Below are 23,539 nucleotides of genomic sequence, written 5' to 3' on the forward strand. Positions count from 1 at the left end.
CACGTAATTAAATATACTCAGGCGTGAGTCTAAATGGAATATACTAAAGCGTGACTACAGCTAATTTTCAGATAATATCGGAGAAAAAAGCGGCACTGGGGGTTGTACGTGAACGTGCTGGAATTATGCAGAGTGCTCTGTGTTCCCAGTTTCACACTTTAATGTTTTAAGGTGGGACACAAGGTCAAGCGGGAGGGAGTCTCTCACCATCACGCCTGATCACTCTCTGGCAGGACTCTGGCTTCCTGTCCCGGCACCTTCGAGCTCTGCGGGTCTGGAGGTCTCAGCTCCAGGGTACACAGCAATGGTCCCATGGAGCTGGAAGGGGAGCCTGCCCTCTGACTCTCTATGCCAGTGAAGGAACGGGCAGCAAAGGGGGTGATGGATCTTGGTCAACGAGGGGATGTGTGGTTGTCCGGGAGGCAGGGAGGGCCAGATAAGGAACTCAGTGCTTCCGTGGCCAATGGCAGATGCCAGTGGAAAACTAGAGCCACTGAAAAGGCCGTTACTCCTGAGGGTTCAGCCCCATCAGGGACGACAGTCCGGGCTGAAGTCAGGGCAAGTGTAAGAATAGGCAGTGGCAAAAGGAAACGAAAATTACTCGCAGGGAGGTAGGCAGTGATACGTCTGAACACAGTGGATTCGAAGTGAGAAGACAGGAACGAGCAGAGGTAGAAGCTAAGTCTTCTACCCATGAACCAGAGCCTCTCAATTTCTGTGAGATTAAAAAAGACTGTAATAGAATTTACCATGTGATCCAGCAGTGCCACCCCTGGGCATATATCCAGACAAAACTATAATGAATTCCAAAAGACACACGCACCCCAGTGTTCACTGAAGCACTGTTTGCTACAACAGCCGAGACATGGAAGCAACCTAAACGTCCATGGACAGATGAATGGAGAAAGAAGGCGTGGTACATACAGACAATGGAATATTACTCAGCCATCAAAAAGAAAGAACGAGACAATGCCTTTTCCAGCAATGTGGATGCAACTAGAGATTATCATACTAAGTGAAGGAAGTCAGAAAGAGAAAGACAACTACCTTATGATAGCACTCATATGTGGAACCTAAAATATGACACAAATAAACCTACTGCTGAAGCAGAAACAGACTCACGGACACAGAGAACAGACGGGTGGTTGCCAAGGGGGACGAGGTTGGGAGAGGGTTGGATTGGGAGTCTGGGATTAGCAGAGGCAAACTGGTATATATAGAGAATGGATAAACAACAAGGTCCTACACTGTGTGTAGCACAGGGAACTACACCCAATCTCCCGTGATTAAACCTTAATGGAAAATAATAGAATGTATACACATGTATAACTGCGTCACTTTACAGCTGTAACTAAGGCAACACTGTAAATCAACTGTACTTCAATAAAACACGTTATTTGTTAAGAAAAATAATTAAAGCTTAAATTAAAAGACAATTAAAGGGAAAAAAAGACTGGTCTCAGTTTGACTCGAAAGAGCAACAGGTATCCTTTACAGACAAAGAAACTACTCTTAAAAGCCATGGCATATACTAGTTAAATGCTGAGTCGTGAAGTTTAAAAGATGGCTCAAACTTGAAATGTTCGGTCCAAAATTAATCCATCCGAGAAAGCTCAAATGAGCATTATTTTGTTTCACAAGAACTGTGGGCCTGATCTGGCCCACTAATGTGCTGCCTGTGGCCCAAGGAGAAGGGAAAGGAAAGGAGATGAGCTGGCTCAGATGCTGCAAAGCGCTGGGGCAGCTTTCCTGCTTAGGTGGGGCAGGCGTCCTCTCTCCACTTTGTCTCACGCCTCACCACACCCTGTTGCCAGGTATTTTCCATAGCTTGCACTTCAGCCATCACCTTCTCTGGCCTCACCACACCCCTGATATTTGCGACCCCCTGTTTGTTAACTTCTGCATTTCCACCCCAAAGCTATTAATGAGAACCAGTTTGCTCTTCAGTGATAAACAGAGGAAGCTGACCCACCTGGATGATGCGGTCTCCTTCTCGGATGCGCCCATCCTTGGCCGCGATGCTGTTAGGGTCGATCTGAAACACACAGCAGACATCTCAGCACCGAGTGGGTAACTTAAACACGCACGAAAATAAACAACGGCCCTTTCCAAAGTCTGCCTCTAACACATGGTCGTGCTCGTCCCTCTGTTTTCGTTTTGTGCCGAAATAAACAAGACTTAGGGTCATGCAGAGGGAGACGAACAGGGACTGATCTGTTTCCAAGCCCTTTCCAGGCTGTGTTCCGGGATCCTTGCACGGCAACCCTGCTACACGGCAGTGTGCTTAGACCCTGGTGACCTGAGGGGATGCAGAGGCACAGCTGACTCCCGTTGCACGCACAGGAATGAAAAGCAAAAGTGTGCTGGAGAACAGGTTAAAGGGTACCCTTCATCATGTGGGCTAGCAACCTTTACAGTAATTAAAGCAACTTCATTATTTTACCAAATGTGTATATCAAAGTTTGGAAAGTAACTTTAAAAATGAAATATAATTGAGCCAAGTGGGATTGAGTTTGGGAGAGACACCCCCGAAATGCAGTCATGATGGGCCAACTTTAGCTTGGTGGGTAGAGTATACCCCAAGGGATAATTATTAAGCCTAGCAGACACATCCCTTGATTCATCCCATGGGGACGGATTTTATTTCCTGACAAAATGGGGTTTCTGTGCTTGCAAAGAGGGCAATGCGTGGTAAGGTATCCATCCTGAAATCAGTTGCTTTGCATTGTCTCCTCTGGGAAGATAAAGATAGCTTCCGTCTACGTACTTTGAAGTTGCACTGAACTTACGTGAATTCAACTATACACACCGCACCAAAAGAAAAGAAAAAAGAGAAACAGACACAGAAATACTTTAAAAAGTGTAAATGATGCCCTCCCCCATCCCATTCAATGAACACGAGAAGGGAAATGTGAATCTGCTCTTCCCTCGGGGTTGAACACATGAAGCCATGTACACGGCTCCATTTTATGGCCGATTTGCAGGCTTCTGAAGGGTAGTTTTGTCTTAGGTGCCAACATTAGGACTTAACCCCTATGTAAAGACGTAACTCCATGGAGCGTGATAAAGGGGACGAAGAAATCTGTCTGCGTCTTTCCACAGACATCTCCGTGAGCCAGCGTTAAGGTTGGTTAACACATAAAAGGCAAAAAAAAAAAAAAAAGAAAAAAAAGAGACCAACTCTCTTGCTCTTGCTATGATAGTTATAAAAAATCAGCCCCGATACCTCGCTTATATAGATCCCAATGTCATCTTCATCGTCCGTCCGGTAGCATACTGTGAGGCCCAGCTTGTCCTGGCTGTTCATTCTGTAGAGATCCACTTCCTAGACAAAGAAAGGGCATTTCCCTGTGAGACCCCGGCAGGCAGTGAGGGCTGGGAGGACGTCAAATGCTTTAAAAAACATTTCGTTTAAATGATGAACTGGATTTCTTTGCGTTGGATGTGGGCAGAGCGGTTAACTTACTAAACAAAAAAGTGATTACGGGCATGGGATCAATGCCCAGGGCATTTCTGACCTTTCAGTCAATATAAAGTCATTTTGAAAATAGTTATTTTATTGATCCCCCCCAAAGAAAAATTACCCATATTTCACTCAGCGTCAAGACTTCTGGGGTCGGGCTCTGAAAAAGCATTCTTTCAATGTCTGCCACAAACAAGAATATTTCCAAACCCCAACCCATCCAGCCATTTCAGTACAAATGTCTCCAATGTGTTTGGTGAGATTATTTCCCGTTGTGTTCTGTTAGTATGCACGGTAACAGAACTTGCAAACAGACTACACATAAATTGATCCAAGGAAGGAGGGTAACGTGATAGCACGCGATTAATGCTCTCCCCAACAGCTGTGATATTTACAGTCGAGAAATTAGTTTCCGCCGCTATTACAGCAAATTAGGTAAAAGCAAAGCGAGCCCAAACGCGAGACACGAGGGCACAGGGAACGCCACTGTATTTGCCAATTAACCTGCGCTTTGGAACGAAGTCAGAACTTTGAAAACTGTTGGACCCCTGGAGGGAGTGGCGTGCTTCTCTGAAAGCGTTCATGGGCCAGGTCTCCCTTTCCGCCCATCCTGCCAGCCACCCACACGAGACGCGGCAGCACGAAGGGCCAAGCAAGGGCTGCCTGATGATAAGTTCTCAGGCAGAGGCCCCGGTCTGGTGTTTAGTGTTAGCTGCTTGCCAACCAGCAGGAGCTCTGAGATGGGGTCGGTCTCTGGAAATATCTTCTCTCTCCCGGCTCTTCTTGGTGAGGGCACAGTTGTTTTTGTGGTCGAAGCTCAACACAGTTACATAGCAGATACTTACGGAACCCTCCCCTGGGTGCCCAATACCATGGATACTTTCGAGACAGAAGAACAGGAGGTGCAAAGGCCCTGGGGCCAGGAGGGCTGAAGCCCTGTGAACGAGGAAGAGAGAGGCAGGCTGAGCATAGCCAGGCAGTGGGGCCAACGGGCCAGAGTCGGGGAGCTCGGATTTGATTTCAGCATCACGGGAAGCCTTGGAAAACTTTTAAAGTGAAGACTGCCATGATCTGCTTGATACTTTCAGCAGGCTTTCCGGCTGATGTGTAGAGTATAGTGTGGTGCTGAAGAGCTGGGGCTCAGAAGACCTGTGTGCAGATCCCAACTCTAGCTCTTTCTAGCAGCTCCATCACGGGGTTTCATGGGCTTGTTACTGTATCTGAGCCTGCTTCCTCACTGGCGCATGTCACCCTGCCGCTTGGACAGGGTGAAGAGTCACTGAGACGACAGCGACGGGCCCAGAGACAGTCCACGGAAAACCGCAGTACAATAACGTGCAGGCAGCTTCTTGCCGCAAGTCACAGCCACTGTTTGCAGCAGCCGAGTGCGTGTATTTCTCGTGCCCCCCAATAAGATAATTTTATTTTCTGAATATTGACATGTGAATTAATTCAATGACTTCCTCATTATAGCTTTAGCAACCTGGCACGTTTCCCCTAAATGAAATCCCATTACTTTCTGATAATTTAGTTGACTTGGATAGAAATTTCGTTTCTCGTTGTTCTGAGAAAAAGACTGAGCAATCAAAGAGGTAGCACGAGTTTAACCACGAGGGCACATTCTTTCCAGGTACTCTGGAATAACCCAGTTGCATACCGCAAATATACTAGGCCCACAGCATCCTCATGTTTCAAACGCATGCCCAAGCCTCTGTCTCAGGTTACACCTCATCTGGGTACAGGCAAAAGGGAAGACCTTCTCCGTTTCGGCGCTTCCTAAGAGGCAGCGTAAATCCGTGGAATTTCCCGATTACTCGTTTGGCTCTACATGCACCGCTGCAGCCCCACTGCTGCCACAGAGCCCTGGCTTCAAGGTGGAAGCCAGCTGGTTCTGGAACAAGTCCACGTGCAACCAAAGCAGAGAGAAGGGTAGCTGGAGAGGCTGTAAGAAGAAAACTTAGAAAGATAATAAACATTGTGATATGACTCTTCCCAGAATAAAAGTGATACTACAGGTTATAGTTTTCACGGAATGACTGGCCACCAAGGTGAACAGCTCTTAAGAAAGGTCAAAAGATACCAGAGCTCCACTGGGCTTCACTCTACTATGACTCAAAGTTTGCTTCAAGGTCACGGCGAGGCAGGTGCGGAAAATGAGGGCAGTGTTTAGAAATTTTATAGCACTTGGACGCTGTCACGATGGCCAAGGATAGGGTTAGCAGACTTGTCTCACTGACCACGGCGTCAGACTGCGTCAGGTACTACTGAGCTGAAGTGGCAAGGGGTGAGCTATGGAGTCACTCATGGCAGAATCACGTATTGGTCAGTGACATGTTAAAAATTAAGCCAACCAGCTAACCTGGTCCCCCCGGTCTTTCACCGCCCAGAGTCTGAGAAGCATGACTGTAATACACGTGTAGGATTGAGGGCTCCATTTAAGAACTCGGGAAAGTGAAAAGTCTGGAACTGACGTCTTGGGGAAAAAACAGCATGACGTACTAGGAGTATTCAAGTAGGAAAAAGGAAGACTCGTAGGGAATGTGACAGATGAAGGTCCGACACGTAAAAAAAGATTTCACGCATTTGGCCTAGTCCCCGAACTGTGTGCAGTCTGCTGTCTACAATCAATAGGATTTTGATCAAAACCTAACTTGAAAAGCACTCCCACTCTATTTTTTGTCAATATTTTGATTGACAGAAATTGGAAGAACTACTATTATAACAAGAGACAACTTTCTTAGAACGAAACAGCAGGTTGGCATGGAAGAGATCCTAAAACATTTGTTGCTTTAAAGTATTTTCACCTGAATCACTGATAATTAATCAAGAACAGCATCTTACGCTCTTCCTTACTTAAACCCTTCTTATATGCTGCCATTAACCCCATATGTGGTTCGAAAATTAGTCATAGATTCCCCATAAATGCGGTTTGGATTTATGTTACATACAACACGTGTTGGTGAAACATGACATTTCTGCCTGGTAGAGAAGAGGTTCTGATTACCAGGTCTGTTTGCGGTCACTGATATCCTGAAAACAACGCTTCCTCACTCTAGCAGAATGATAAACAGCCCAGCACTGCACTGAGCCTTTAAATCCCACTGCAAGATTTCCCAGGACAGGCTGTCATGGGGACACTCACATTCTCACTTTGGATGGACTTGACTTAAAAACTGCAGAGGCCAATTTACGTCCTTGCTGCGGCCTGAGGCATATGCTGTGTGTCAGGGCAGTGCCTGGGAGGAGCCAACTCCAAACTGAAACACTCGCCTGAGGATGTCCAAGCCCCACGCCCCACCCCAATTCCAGCTGGCTGCCAAGCACAACTTTAGCACTTGATCCTTTAAACCAGACTCAAGAAGGGGAGCGCAATTCTACTTTAAGGGCAGTCCTCTAGGAGCCGCTTTCTATCTTGGAAGTGGTCTGGCTCGTACTGGATAAACAGATGCTGGTAAAGCACATTTTCAGTAATAATAAAGCACAGGGGAACTTCCCTGGTGGCGCAGTGGTTAAGAATGCGCCTGCCAATGCACGGGACACGGGTTCAAGGCCCTGGTCTGGGAAGATCCCACGTGCCGCGGAGCAACTAAGCCCGTGCGCCACAACTACTGAGCCTGTGCTCCAGAGCCCGCGAGCCACAACCACTGAGCCCGTGAGCCACAACCACTGAAGCCCGCGCTCCTAGAGCCCATGCTCCGCAACGAGAAGCCACCGCAGTGAGAAGCCCACGCACCGCAATGAAGAGCAGCCTCCGCTCGCGGCAACTAGAGAAAGCCCGCGTGCGGCAACAAAGACCCAACGCAGCCAAAAATAAATAAATAAATAAATTTATAAAACAAGCAAACAAACAAAGCACAGGGTATTACTCTGGGGTTTACTCTAGGTATGTAGTTGAGAATGATGTTAAGATAGCATGGGCTATAGTATTTCCTTTTGTTACCTGGATCTTCTTGGGAACTCTAAACAGAAGTTGGAAAAGTGTCACTTACAACCCACACGAGGACAGAGACAAGACAGTGGAGTAGAAGGATGTCAGCTCACGGCTTCCTACAAAAAACAAATCACAACTAACTGCTCAACAACCACGGACCAAAAAACCCCTGGAAGCTACCAGAAAAAGATATACTACATCCAAAGACAAAGAAGCACAACAAGATGGTAGGAGGGGGTGCAACTGCTATAAAATCAAATCCCATACCCACCGGGGGCGGGGGGCGACTCACAAGCTGGAAAATAATTACACCACAGAAGTTCTCCCACAGGAGTGAAAATTCTGAGTCCTACGTCAGGCTCCTCAGCCTGGGGGGCTGGTTACAAGAGGAAGGAGCCCTCAGAGAGTCCGGCAGGGTTTGATTGCAGGAATTCCACAGGACAGTAGGAAACGGAAAGTCCACTCTTGGAGGGCACACACAGGGTCCTGTGCGTACTAGGAGCCAGGGAAAAAAGCAGTGACTTCATAAGACGCTGGGCAAGACCCACCTGCTAGTATTGGAGGGTGTCCTGCAGAGACGGGCATTGGCTGTGGCTCACTGAGGGTACAAAGACACTGGCGGCGGCAGTTCTGAGGAGTACTCATTGGCGTGAGCCCTCCTGGAGGCTGCCATTTTCTTACCAAGTCCTGGCCCTACCCAACAGCCTGCAGGCTCCAGTGCTGGGATGCCTCAGGCTAAACAACCAGCAGGGCAGGAACACAGCCCCACCCATCAGCAGACAGCCTGCATAAAGTCTTCCGGAGCCTACAGCCCTCTAGTCACGCCCCTGGGCATGGCCATAGCTACCCGCCAGAAGGACAAGACCCAGTTCCACGCACCAGTGGGCAGGAACCACTGCCTCCCACTGGGAAGCCTGCACAAGCCTCTCAGACAGCCTCCTCCCCCAGGGGGCAGACAGCAGAAGCAAGAAAAACTACAACCCTGCAGCCTGGAACGGAGACCGCAATCACAGAAAGTTAGACAAAATGAGATGGCAGAGGAATATGTCCCATATGAAGGAACACAAGATAAAACCCCAGAAGAACAACTAAGTGAAGTGGAGATAGGCCATCTACCCGAAGAAGAATTTAGAGTAATGACAGTACAGATGATCCAAGATCTCAGAAAAAGAATGGAGGCACAGATCAAGAAGATGCAAGAAATGTTTAACGAAGACCTTGAAGAACTAAAGAACAAACAAACTGAGATGAACAATAACAGTAACTGAAATGAAAAATACACTAGAAGGAACAAATAGCATAATAACTGATGCAGAAGAATGGATAAGTGAACTGGAAGACAGAATGATGGAAATCACTGCCACGGAACAGAAGGAAAAAGAATGAAAAGAAATGAAGACCTCTCAGGTCCCTGTCTCAGAGACCTCTGGGACAACAATGAACACACCAACATTCACATTACAGGGGTCCTGGAAGGAGGAGAGAGAAAGGACCTGAGGAAATACTGGAAGCATTAATAGCTGAAAACTTCCCTATCATGGGAAAGGAAATAGTCACCCAAGTCCAGGAAGTGCAAAGTCACCCAAGTCCAGGCAGGATAAACCCAAGGAGGAAAACACCGAGACACACAGCAATCAAACTGACAAAAATTAAAGACATAGAAAAAGATATTAAAAGCGACAAGGGAAAAGCGACAAATAACGCACGAGGGAATTCCCATAACGGTATCAGCTGATTTCTCAGCAGAAATTCTGCAGGCCAGAAGGGAGTGGCACGATATATTTAAAGTGATGAAAGGGAAGACCCGACAACCAAGAATATTCTACCCGTCAAGGCTCTCATTCAGATTTGATGGAGAAATCAAAAGCTTTACGGACAAGCAAAAGCTAAGAGAATTCAGCACCACCAGACCAGCTTTACAACAAATGCTAAAGCAACTTCTCTCGGTAGAAAAGGAAAGGCTACAACTAGAAACAAGAAAATTATGAATAGAAAAGCTCTTCGGTAAGGGCAAACATACAGTAAATGTAGGAAATCATCCACACACAAATATGATATCAAAACCAGCAATGGTGAGGAGAGCACAAATGCAGGAGATTGGAAATGCATTTGAAATGAAAAGACCAGCAATGTAAAGCAATCTTGTATGTATATATATATATATATATACACTGCTGTATCAAAACCTCATGGAAACTGCAAACTGAAAATCTACAATAGACACACACACACACACACACACACACACACACAAGACAAAGGAATCCAAACACAACACTAACGTTAGTCATCCAATCACAAGAAAACAAAAGAGGAAGGGAAGAAAAAAGACTCACAAAAACAAATCCAAAACAGTTAACAAAATGGCAATAGGAACATACATATCGATAATTACTTTAAATGTAAATGGATTAAGTGCTCCAACCAAAAGACACAGGCTCACTGAATGGATATAAAAACAAGACCTGGATATATTGCTATCTATAAGACACCCACTTCAGATCGAGGGACAGGTACAGACTGAAAGTGAGGGGATGCTAAAAGGTATTCCGTGCAAATGGAAATCCAAAGAAAGCTGGAGTAGCAATACTCATATCAGACAAAATAGACTTTAAAAAATAAAGACCGTTACAAGAGACAAAGAAGGATACGACACAATGATCAAGGGATCAATCCAAAAAGAAGATATAACAATTGTAACTATATATATGCACCCAACATAGGAGCACCTCAATATATAAGGGAAATTGTAACAGACATAAAAGGAGAAATCAGAAGTAACACAATCATAGTGGGGGACTTTAACACCCCACTTTCACCAATGGACAGATCATCCAGACAGAAAATCAATCAGGAAACACAGGCCTTACATGACACATCAGACCGGGTGGACTTAATTGATATTTACAGAGCATTCCATCCAAAAGCAGCAGAATGCACATTCTTCACAAGTGCCCATGGAACATTTTCCAGGACTGATCACATGCTGGGCCAACAAAGCGAGCCTCAGTAAATTTAAGAAAACTGAGATCATCATCAAGCACCTTTTCCGATGACAACACTATGAGACTAGAAATCAACTACAAGAAAAAAAAACTGTGAAACACTAAACACGTGGAGGCTAAACAACAATATGCTACTCCACAACCACTGGATCCCTGAAGAGATCACAGAGGAAATCAAAAAATACCTGGAGACAAATGAAAATGAAAGCACAATGATCCAAAACCTATGGAACGCAGGAAAAGCAATTCTGAGAGTGTACTTTATAGCAATACAATCTCACCTCAGCAAACAAGAAGAATCTCAAATACACAACCTAAGCTTACACCTAAAGCAACTAGAGAAAGAAGAACAAACAGGACCCAAAGTTCGTAGAAGGAAAGATATCATACAGATCAGAGCAGAAATAAATGAAACAGAGATGAAGAAAACAGTAGCAAAGATCAATGAAACTAAAAGCCGGTTCTTTAAAAAGACAAACTAAATGGATAAACTTCTAGCCAGACTCATCAAGAAAAAAAACAGAGGGCTCAGATCAATAAAATTACAAATGAAAAAGAAGTTACAACTGACACTCACCACAGAAATACAAAGGATCATCAGAGACTGCTACAAGCAACCATATGCCAATAAAATGGACAACTTGGAAAAAAATGGACAAATTCTTAGGAAGGTACAACCTTCTAAGACTGAACTAGGAAGAAATAGAAAACGTGAACAGACTAATCACACAAGTAGCGAAATTGAAACTGTGATTAAAAATCTTCCAACAAACAGAAGTCCAGGACTAGATGGCTTCAGAGGCAAAGTCTCTCAAACATTTAGAGAAGACTTAACAGCTACCCTTCTGAGACTGTTCCAAAAATGTGCAGAGGAAGGAACACTCCCAAACCCACTCTATGAGGCCACCATCACTCCGATACCAAAACCAGACAAAGATACCACACACACAAAGAGAAAATTACAGGCCAATATCACAGATGAACCCAGGTGCAAAAATCCTCAACAAAATATTAGCAATCCCGATCCACCAAAACATTAAAAGGACCATACACCATGAGCAAGTGGGATTTATCCCAGGGACGCAAGGATTCTTCAATATCCACAAATCAATCGGTGTGATACACCACATCAACAAACTGAAGAATATAAACCACACGATCATCTCAAGCAATGCAGAAAAAGCTTTTGACAAAGTTCAACACCCACTTATGATAAAAACTCTCCAGAAAGTGGACACAGAGGAAACATACCTCAACATAATAAAGGCCGTATATGACAAACCCACAGCAAACATCATTCTCAGTGGTGGAAAACTGAAAGCATTTCCTCTAAGATCAGGAACAAGACAAGGATGTCCACTCTCACCACTTTTGTTCAGCATAGTTTTGGAAGTCCTAGCCATGGCAGTCAGAGAAGAAAAGGAAATAAAAGGAATCCAAATTGGAAAAGAAGAAGTAAAACTGACACTGTTTGCAGATGACATGATCCTATACATACGACATCCTAAAGTTGCCACCAGAAAACCACTAGAGCTCATTAATGAGTTTGGTAAAATTGCAGGATACAAAATTAATACACAGCAATCTGTTGCGTTTCTATACACTAACAATGAAAGATCAGAAAGACTAATTAAAGAAACAATCCCATTTACCATCGCATCAAAAAGAATAAACTACCTAGGAAGAAAACCTACCTAAGGAGGCAAAAGACCTGTACACTGAAAACTATGTCACCGATGAAAGAAATCGAAGATGACACACAGATGGAAAGATATAGCATGTTCTTGGATTGGAAGAGTCAATATTGTGAAAATGACTATACCACCCAAGGCAATCTACAGATTCAATGCAATCCCTGTCAAACTACCAAGGGCACTTTTCACAGAACTAGAACAAAAAATCCTAAAATTTGTATGGAGGCACAAAAAACCCTGAATAGCCAAGGCAATCTTGAGAAAGAAAACTGGAGCTGGAGGAATCAGGCTCCCTGACTTCAGACTATACTTCAAAGCTACGGTCATCAAAACAGGATGGTACTGGCACAAAAACAGAAATCTAGCTCAATGGAACAGGATAGAGAGCCCAGAGATAAACCCACACACCTATGGTCAATAAATGTGTGACAAAGAAGGCAAGACTATACACTGGAGAAAAGACAATCTCTTCAATAAATGGTGCTGGTAAAACTGGACAGCTACATGTAGAAGAATTAGAACACTCTCCAACACCATACTCAAAATGGATTAAAGACCTAAATGTAAGACCAGATACTATAAACTCTTAGAGGAAAACACAGACAGAACACTCTTTGCCATAAATTGCAGCAAGATCCTTTTTGATCTGTCTCCTAGAGTAATGGAAATAAAAACAAAAATAAACAAATGGGACCTAATTAAACTCAGAAGCTTTTGCACATCAAAGGAAACCATAAACCAAACGAAAAGGCAACCCACAGAATGGGAAAAGATATTTGCAAACGATGCGACTGACAAGGCGTTAATCTCCAAAATTTACAAACAGCTCATGTGACTCAATATCAAAAAAACAAGCAACCGAATCAAAAAATGGGCAGAAGACCTAAATAGACGTTTCTCCAAAGGAGACATACAGATGGCCAAGAGGCACATGAAAAGATGCTCAACATCACTAATTAGAGAAATGCAATCAAAACTACAATGAGATATTACCTCACACCAGTCCGAATGGCCATCATCAAAAAGCCTAAGAGCAATGAATGCTGGAGAGGGTGTGGAGAAAAGGGAACCCTCCTACACTGTTGGTGGTAATGTAAATTGGTGCAGCCACTATGGAGAACAGTATGGAGGTTCCTTAAAAAACTAAAAAGAGAGCTACCGTATGATCAGCAATCCCACTCCTGGGCATATATCCGGAGAATAACATGGTTCAAAAAGATACATGCACCCCAATGTTCACTGCAGGGCTGTTTACAATAGCTAAGACATGGAAGCAACCTAACTGTCCATCGACAGATGAATGGATAAAGAAGGTGCAGTACATATACACAATGGAATATTACTCAGCCGTTAAAAAGAATGAAATAACGCCATTTGCAGCAACATGGATGGACCTGGAGATTATCATACTAAGTGAAGTAAGTCAGACGGAGAAAGACAAATATCATATGATATTGCTGATATGCGGAATCTAAAAAGAATGATACAAATGAACTTCTTTACAAAACAGAAACCGCCTCACAGATTTAGACAATGAACTTACGGTTACCGGGGGAAGAGGTGCGGGGGAGGGATAGAGTGGGAGTCTGGGGTTGATACGTATCCACTGCTATATTTAAAACAGATAACCAACAAGGAGCTACTGTATAGCACAGAGAACTTGGCTCAGTATTCTGTAATTACCTAAATGGGAAAAGAATTTGAAAAAGAATAGACACATGTATCTGTATAACTGAATCCCTTTGCTGTGTCTACCTGAAACTAATACAACATTGTTAATCAACTGTACTCTAATATAAAATAAGAATTTTTTTAAATTAAAAAAAGATTTTAAAGTAGAAAAAATTAAATTCAGAAAAGTGCAAAGAAGGGAATGATTAGTTATATTCTTATCACCCAGAATTAAACATGGTTAATCTCTTGACAGGAAAAAAGAAAAAAACAAGACAAACCAAAAAAAAAACACCAAAAAAACCCCACTATGACTTAGTTGTGGTCACTGCATTTCCAGGGGATGGCTGCACATCACAGAGAAGAGCCTGGTTGCTAATAGTTAAGCAAAGAGTGAACCGTAAGAGGTTTTCAGAAGCTCTGGAAACACAACGCTGTTAAGAGCCGATACCGTCTTGGGATCTGTATAGATTTAGGTTTTACCTTGGCTGCTCATAAAGAAGATTAATTACAGTAACGCAGTAGTAGTTGAATTGTGCACTAAAAGCCGCGTCTAGCCTTATATACCGTGCATGGTAGGTGCTCAATAAAACTGAATTAGCTTGAGATTCCAAGGCAGACTAAAGATCCAAATGGAAAATAAACCTGGCTCTGCCATTAGCAAGCCAGGCTGCCCTAGGAAAGTCACTTCACTTCTCTGAAACTTCTCGGCTCTTCTACCGTCTTATCCCCAGAGACAGTATCTTGGGGCTCGGTGGAAACTGCTGTTCCTCCAACTTATTGAGTGGTCAGTAAATTCCCAACATTTCATTCTCACTCCAAGCTAGACGCAGAACCTTCCACAATTGAGTACATCATGGAAAGCACAGAGGGCATCAATACATATCTGTCTGTGATGATGGAGATAAGATGGCAAAGAAGACCATTAATCAAACTCGTATGAATAATGGATTACCATTATCTGGATTACACCTCCCCCACCACTGGTGTCCCGTTGCTTACCGGTCTAGATGGACGGCTGGATAAAAATGAACAGCTAAGCCTGACATTTTAGATGAAATTGAAACGATAGCTCAATTGAGTAAAGTACGGGGGCCATTCCACCTTGGTTGATTCAAGCTTTCTGTTTCAACGACAGCCACGTTAATCAGAGGGCGTCCCAGAGACTAATTTCGATGGCTTTTGCACCTCTAGGAAGACTGGTTACTGAAGCATAACTCTAAGACCTTATCGATCCAGAACTGCTTGTTCATATTTCTTGAAATCATCTCCACACTTTATCTATGCGTGGCGCTGTCGGGGACGTAGAGATGTCTCTAGGAAGACTGCACTTGCCTTCAAGGTCCTGACATGTGAGATTGGGTCACAAGGCATGTATTCCTTTATTCAACAGATGTTTCTTGGGTGCCTACCCCCCTGCCAGGCGCTGTCTGAGCACAAGGAGTCTAAGTAGGAAATGGCCCTACTGGGGGAGGGGTGCTTTAGCCAGAGCCGTACGGAAGCTTCGCTGGAGATGAGCCACACTGAGCCGGGCCAGGATCTGGGGGCATAAAATAAGAGCAGGGGGCAGGTTCTGACTGCAGGTGGCAGGAGAAAGAATGGTCAAGTGCTGAGGAAATCGGGAGGGTGGTGAGGAAGCTGACTCAGTGAGGGTAGGGCCGACCAGGGAAGGCTCCCCAGAGGAGCCCTGGTGCTGTGCCTTAAAGGCTAAAGAAAAGAGCATAGGTTGGCCGGGACAGCCTGCATTACCTCCAGGACGGTCTCGCTTCCCTTGAGATCTTATGACCTCACACTATGCAACCAGGTTTGGAGATCATTTTAGTCTCCCTGGTGAGAGCGTAGCTTTCTTCTCCTTTCTGGTTTCAAAATGACATCATCAAGACACAGCACAGGTGACGGCAGCTTCACAGCCCGGCTAGCATGCTACCGAGGAATCAACTGGGAAATTAAAACAACAGACGAAGGAGAAAGAAAAGCCTTCTTCAGACGTCTATTTTTCTGTCTTAATTACCTACAGCAAGATCCAGAGCAGGTGTTCAGTACCTGGAAATTTACGGGTAATTATTTGGCGGCTCAGCCCTTGGGTATACTGGGGTGTAATCCTCTTATGCTACGCAGTTTCACAATAACCGGGATTTGACACTTACCTAAATATGATCATTTTGTGTGCTTTAAAAGAGAGAACATCTGTTTTTCTCTGTGCATTTGCTGCCATAATATCCCGAAACACTCATATATTTTCCTCCGATATAACATCCATGGAACGGGTTACTTTTCGAAAGGGGCAGATGTTGATCTACTTCAACTTAACACGAGGAGAGGTGGTGGGCTGAGGTTGGCCCCCTTACTCACAGCAAGCCTGGGTGGGGGGACCCAACAGGCTGATGGGACCTAGCAGGGACACACTGTTGACGGCTCTAAGAAATCTCGCGAGGAAGCGGCGATGATGGTACACGCCGTTCCCCCAGAAAACTGGGTCTGCTTTAGGAACGCCGGCTCTTGGCCGTGCTGCTGTTCATTAACCTTCTCGAACTGACCGGGTGACGTTCCAAAGACACGCCTCTGCAACAGAGCCTTCCTGGAAGTATACACACTGTCCTCTCCCGGAGATTCCCTCCTGGGGAGGGGCCACGGAGAGAACCTACCTGAATCTTGACCTCAGAACTCGGGACGTGCCGCCCATCCAAAACCACCGGGTTCACTTAGTTAACAGAAATAACCTGGTGACGTCCAAGCGGCTCTAAACGGAAGTCCAAACGTAAAAGCAGCCTTCCTGCCTGGTATGGACTCATGGTACTTCGTGATAACTGCTCAAAGGAGCTGTAGATGGAGAATGGCCACAGTTTGGTTTTCTAGACGAAAAGCTCACGTCTAAGCTAATGGCTGATGACCCAAAGGGACTATGGCCTCCTGAAGGGCAGGCAGGGTGATGACTTGCTGATTTTGCCTTTCTAGCACCAAAAAGGATAGTCAGTGTAACAGATGCTCAGTAAACGCAGGCGAGCAGAAGTGAATGTAAGCGTGCACGTAGACTCTCTTTGTGCCTTCTATTAACAACAGGAAGAAGTCTGAGCAGCGTCTTGAATGTCCGTGAGGGGCTTAGTCATCTCAGTCCATGGGACTTCACTCTGCCCGGTGGTGTGGGTGGTATTCGAGGCTCGGAGGCACAGCTTCCCACCATAGTGAAGGAAACACACAAAGCCTCGATCGTGTGACTCAGGACGAGGGCAAACGGAAGGCTGGGCTTCTCTGCCTGGGCCTGGGGCCTCCAGGTCAAGGCCCCTGGGACTTGTGCACCGAAACACCTGGGGATCTTGGTAAAATGCAGATTCTGATTCTGTACGTCTGAGGGCCCAGATTCTGTATTTCTCACAATCCCCCACGTGCTGCTGTCCCAGTCTTTGCGCCACGCTTTGAATAACAGGGCTCTAGGGAGGCGTTTCAGAGTGGCCTCCTCCCACCAAAAGCAAGATGCTCTCATAGTTCACGTGGAGAAAGTTACTTCCTTTAGCAAGAAAGCCTCAGTTTGGGCTAGTCTTACCACTTCTGTGATACTAGCCCATCTCCTTAGACAGAGAGAAAGGCAGCAGGAGGTAGTGGAGAGAAAGGGCCCCAGGCAGCCAGCCCTGGGCAGGTACCAGTGACAAGCACCAGGATTTAATAACACTGCCTCGTGTCCGCTGTATTTATTGGACGGCACCTTCTATTCATGTCAAGGGATGCTGATTTTCTGACTGAGCTAGTGATACAGCATTTCCTTTAAAATTCTCCTTCGTTTACAACCCAATCAAAAAATGGGCAGAAGACCTAAATAGACATTTCTCCAGAGAAGACATACAGATGGCCAAGAGGCACATGAAAAGATGCTCAACATTACTAATTATCAGAGAAGCGCAAATCAAAGTGACACTGAGGTACCACCTCACAGCGGTTAGAATGGGCATCATCAGAAAATCTACAAACAAATGCCGGAGAGGGTGTGGAGAAAAGGGAATCCGACTACTGGGCATATACCCAGAAAAACCCATAATTCAAAAGACACATGCACCCCAATGTTCACTGCAGCACTATTTACAATAGCCAGGTCATGGAAGCAACCTGAATATCGACAGACGAATGGATAAAGAAGATATGGTACATAAATACAATGGAATATGAGCCCTAAAAAGGAACGCAGTTGGGTCATTTGTAGAGACGTGGATGGACCCAGAGACCGTCACACAGAGTGAAGTAAGTCAGAAAGAGAAAAACAGGTATCGTATGTTAACGCATATACGTGGAATCTAGAAAATTGGTACAGATGAACCGGTTTGCGGGGGCAGAAATAGAGACACAGATGTAGAGAACAAATGTATGGACACCAAGTTGGGGAAAGCGGGGGGCGGGGGGGACAGTGGTGGTGAGGGGATGAATTGGGAGATTGGGATTGACATACATACACTAATATGTATGAAATAGGTAACTAATAAGAACCCGCTGTATCAAAAAAAAATAAAATAAAATTCAAAAAAGAAAAAAAAATTTACCTTAGTTTAAAGGAGTTGCATTAAGTTAAAGGGAAAGAGAAAGCAAACAGTGGTTCTGGTGTATCAGATATAAGAAAACAACTGTAAGGCAGAGCGGGCCACACACGGCACATATTGTGGGAGCTCAGTGACCCTCCAGATATCACATGCAAACTCTTAGAGACGGGAGCACTTTTCCAGGGAGAGACCACAGCTTCCATCAGATTCTCAAAGGTGTGAGAAAGTAAGATGGAACTAAAGAACCCACTGCTATAAAGCTAACGAAATATCAAAGATTTACAAAGTCGACATCCTACTCCAAAAATCTAGCTCCTGAGATATTTGATAGCTTTTTAAAGACCTCTGGCTTTGCCACAATGATCATCAAAAAGCAGTGTTGTCCTATAAAGGTTATTAAACAGCCCTTCTTCTTGCAAAGCAGTGTTCCAGGGAGGCCTCGACCCACTGAACGTGGTTCTTCTAAAAGAAATCCACGCGAGGCGGACATTCCATGAGCATCCGTAATCTCAATGCATGCTGATAGAGACGTATTAGCCTTCACAGCGACTACTGAAACGAGCCAGGGACGTGCTTCTTACCTCCAGCTCCAGCTCCTCTCTCTCCATCTCCTGATGGATGCCTTCAATGTAGTCATTTGGATCGTAGTATTCATGGGCTGAGGGATGCCTGAAAAAAGATGAAAGATCGTTAAGGCCCTGCTGCAGTTCTAAGTATCTGTTCCCATCCCCCCATCACAAGGCCCATCAGTGCCACAGGGGCTGTTCTCAGAGGCTGAGGTTCTTACTCGGTTCACTTCTCTCTGGTTGCGTTTCCCGGCACAGTCAGGACCTCCCTCTCCACAATATTTCCACCATCTTCTCTAAAGCCCATTTCCTCCACAAGAAGGAGTTTAGATGCAGGTTGAGGGCGAGGGATGGAGTGGGAGACTGGGGTAAACACGCGTAAGCTAGTATACAGAGAATGGATCAACAACAAGGTCCCACTCTACATAGCACAGGGAACTATATTCAGTATCCTGTGATAAACCATAATGGAAAGAATATGAAAAAGAATGTATATCTATATGCATAATGAGTCACTTTGCTGTACAGCAGAAATTAACACAACACTGTAAGTCAACTATACTGCAATAAAAGAACTCGTTAGAAAAAAACAAAAGGTGCTCGGTGAGAGAGGGACTGGCTTTGTGGCTTGCAGTGATCATTCCCTGGCCCACTAGTCATGTGAGTCAATGTGACCAATTTCTTACTCAGTCTCTAGGTGGGAGACAAACTCTTATTTACTGCTCATGGCTTCATTCTTAGATTTTTATCTCTGGGGAGAAAAAAGCTTCACTTCAGGCAACACCTAAAGACATGTGCCGGCCTCTGAGATAGGTTCAAAGGGCTGTGAAACTGAAACTGCTACGCTGTCATCTAGGACGGTCTCTTTTCAAACCTTTTTGATTGTCTCGCAACGAGAAATACATTTGACATCACCCGGTATACATGTGTACGTATGCAGAACATGTGCATACATGCACGCGTATAATGCATGTGTGTATATATGCAGACCCGCATAGGTACACACGCCTAGGAGAACGGAAGCTTGCATTTCTCTAGGTTAACATGTGTACAGCACAATTCACAGAGCCCACCACCTCTTTGGAAACACCACTAGTGGAACCTCTAGGACCAAAGGCAGCGGGAATTACAACATGCTCAGTCAGGTCTGTGGCTCTGAAAGGTGTCAGATGCGGATGGAGAGCTTCAGCCTGATTGTTGGCTGGCCACCCAAACCTCCGCGTTCTCAAAGGTCAACAGAGCAATCAGTGGGCTCTGGTCTTCTCACCCAGGCACTTAGTTTTGAAACAACAGACCAGACATGAGCGGTCGTTCAAACGAGGGCTGGCTTTCAATTTTCTGCACCCATCAGGCAAATATGCTGCCTGCACTTAAGGCGTTGTTAGTACTGAGGACCCTGCTGGAAGGCCTGGGCTTTCAAGCCTCAAGGTAACCCCCACCCCCGCCCCCCCGCATTCAGCCCTGATGCACACTCCTGCTGTCCTCTGACCTCGCAGCCAGAACCAGGAGAGCACTGACCTCCGCACTCTTCTGACATTTCTCAAATTGCCCCTTGGGGCAAGAGTCATGTCACGTTAACTAGACTTAAGAGGAAATTAAGGGTTTCGCTTCTAAAAAGCCTGTCACTGTGACGGTTCAACATCGAGAGTCAGGAGTAGCCTTAAAGGCCTCATCAATATGAAAGGCAGTTTGGGTCTTAAACGTCAAACAGCTGATTTGAATGACTGTAGTCAGTGAATCATCCAGTTGTTTCCTAGCAACTGGCATGCTATGGAGTATTGTGGTTAAGATCTGGACGTTGAGGTGGGACAGACCTGCCTTTCCATCCAGCTGCCAACTTTCATGGAGTACCACTGCTGAGTCTGCAGTTCCTCGCGGCACAGAAGGGGCAGTCGTGAGAAATGGGTGAGGTGACAGTTCTCTGCATACTGCCTTGTGCACCCTGAGTGTCAGACGGGATCGGGGGCGGCGGGGTACCCCCTCCTCTACCTTTACACGCTGCCCGCCGCCCAATTCACCTTGTCACGCCTGGGGAATTAGCCCTGGGTTCTGATGACAGCTAACCGTCAGAACCACGGGATGAGAGGCCAGCCCCTGTCTGGAATCTAGTAGAACAACAGGAAACGTGTGCTCACTCCAGCTACTGAGTTACTAATAGGAATCCAACAGGTATCGCTCAGGGGATCTCCCTAGGAGAGGTGGAGATGCCCTTTGAAATAAGGCATCAAGGCAATGATCCGAACCAGCAGCAAGATGGGAGGAGGGACTCTAACATCAACCAGAGAGGCTAAGAAGGGGCGGTGGACACCTTGTCCAGAGATGTGCAAAATCACATCCGAAAAGCCACCTTAAAATGGACATCTTTTAAGCCACTTGTCCACCTGAGAAAATTTCTTGCTCTTCATTTTTGTCCCTACATATTTTACATCAATCACTAAATTACCAGTGATCGCCACTATCGTTTATCCAGCGCTTACCGTATGCCACGCTGAGAACCTGCCACGCATTAGTTCATTTAATCCTTCAACAATCCTACGAGATGGGTACTATGATTATCATCCCATTTTAATAGAAGGAAAATAAGGCCCAGGGAAATAAACTACCCAAGTTACACAGCTAGAGATTAGGCTTTGTCCAACTCGGAGCCTCTGAACTATCTGATATCTCTGGCAGTAAGTAAGGTAAGAGGAGAGTCGTGTGTAAAGTAATTTACGTGATGCATTGGATCACAGCTGTTATTTAATCGGTAACTGCAGTGCTTATATGAGGCATGTGTGAATTTACTCCATGGATCCAGGTTTGAAATGAGACCCAAGAAAGCAGAAGGCACAACCTCCTGGGCTCTCTTTACACTCACAACTTGCTTTGTTGTCTCTTTAAAACAACCATCAGCGTTCCCTCTAGTGAGAACTACCAAACCTTCCCACTGCCATTTGCGGTGATTAAATTTTATTCGGAAACAACTTTTATGACATTTGTAAGTCATTTTGTTCTTCGAATATAATTTGAATAACTCCGCTCCAGGGTTATAACAAAGTAATTAAGATGTCGGAGCGGTTTTGAGCAGGATTCAATTTATTGCCTCTATAAACAATAAAGTGAGACGTGGGCAACTTGGGGGGAAAACTGTAAGATGTATTCATCTTTTTCACCACACGGAAGGGAAGAAACCAACTTCTCTGTACTTCTGTACCACACTTAACACATCTAAGATTCATCACCATGTGACTTACTCCTCGGGCAAGAGATAGGGATCCAGCACAGGTGGGGTGGGCGAGGACATCTTGGTAAGAGCCATGATGTGCTCAAAGGTGATGTCCGTTTGGGTTCCCGTGTCCACCATCTGTGACTCTGACGGAGGCGTGAACATTTTGGTCCGTGGCGTTCGCCTCAACACCTGGACCACGATGGGCTCCTTAGCTGTCTTGAAGGCTTCCACAGCCTGGTCATGAGTTGCTCTGGATAAGTCTTTGCCGTTAACCTGTCGAAAAACAGTAGAGGGGGAGAGGATTATAATTAAGCAGAAGCCGGAAAGACGGTTTTCGTGCGTAAGCAGCTAAAAGGAAATCGTGCGGGTGTCCGAGGACTTCACTGCTGTGTTTCAGGTTTCCCCAGGAATGCCTGGTGGGAAGGGGGTAGGTTTGGAGGTGTGCAGATCGGGCATGAAATAATAAATCTCACGGCGGGGAAGGCGTGGCTTCCCACTGGAGTGTCTTTAACACAATTTCATCCCCTTCTCATCTTGCCTGGGAGAGAAAAGAGCAGCCTCAGGCTCACAGCCTTTATCGGGCCATACTAGCTAACTGGAAATTAATTATATTGTTCTGTTTTAATGGTGTGTATTTCCCCAGTTCCTGTCAGGTGAGATTAGCTTCCCTTTTATGGAAGCGATATGACATTTCCTTCTTAAATGAATGCCTTTGCTTTTCCTTAAAAAGTCAATGAGAATATTAAGTAAGTGATAACACAGGTCACAGGTAGATATGGCAAGTATCAAGGAGGAACTCAAATGACCTGACATTTTGGCCCATGTTCGGGAAACAGCAGCTAGCTTAACTGCTGTGTTGTTTCCCACTGTGCACACAGTCCTTTGCGACTGCTGCATCCTCAATGTCTACACTTACCGAGTGCCCACCGTCTACCACGTGACTTAAATGAAGACGCCTCTTAACACGTCCGTCATCACAGTCATGGGAAGCCGGCGAGACCAGAAGTACGTGCATCCCTCTCCCCTTATGGCCACAGATAAACTGCGCACGATGACCTTGCTAGTGACTGATGGGTCAGAACTTCGGACGCTGCATCCAGGATTCTTTCCAACGACAGAATCCGAACTAACTGAACACGGCTGTCTTTAGAACAGCTTACACAAGAGGAAATAGAAGCCAGAACCTTATGTCTAGAAAATGAAGTTATTCCAAGCAACATGGAAGCTCAACTATTTACCCTCCCCGTCCCATTCCCCACAGCAAAGGACTAGGACGTTGTGTTCCGATAGCTAGGTGATGTCCAATGATTGCACTCACATGACAGTTATCAGGCTCTGAAATATTTTGATACCCTCCCCCAAGTGGTATGTATACTGTTTAAAGGCAAATAGAAAATGATGGTATAGGAAACATATTCTGCAGAATATATGTTTGTAGAAGTTCCTTGGCTTCTCACATCTTCTCTGCACCACTGACA

The 23,539-nt window shown here is 45.2% G+C and overlaps 1 protein-coding gene across 1 annotated transcript in view; it reads right to left on the bottom strand.

The window, feature by feature from the left end:
• PDZRN3 (PDZ domain containing ring finger 3) overlaps positions 1-23,539 on the bottom strand; it is a 251,184-nt gene that overhangs the window by 5,140 nt on the left and 222,505 nt on the right. The window contains exons 4-7 of the mRNA XM_029242959.1: positions 22,087-22,334; positions 18,869-18,956; positions 3,227-3,325; positions 1,973-2,035 (exon numbers count right to left, since the gene is read on the bottom strand). Coding sequence (XP_029098792.1) covers positions 1,973-2,035; positions 3,227-3,325; positions 18,869-18,956; positions 22,087-22,334 — 498 coding nt within the window. The remainder of the gene's footprint in view (positions 1-1,972; positions 2,036-3,226; positions 3,326-18,868; positions 18,957-22,086; positions 22,335-23,539) is intronic.

Source organism: Monodon monoceros, unplaced genomic scaffold (assembly GCF_005190385.1).
Source record: "Monodon monoceros isolate NGI ecotype Baffin Bay Population unplaced genomic scaffold, NGI_Narwhal_1 Super_Scaffold_3, whole genome shotgun sequence".
NCBI classification, from domain to species: Eukaryota; Metazoa; Chordata; class Mammalia; order Artiodactyla; family Monodontidae; genus Monodon; species Monodon monoceros.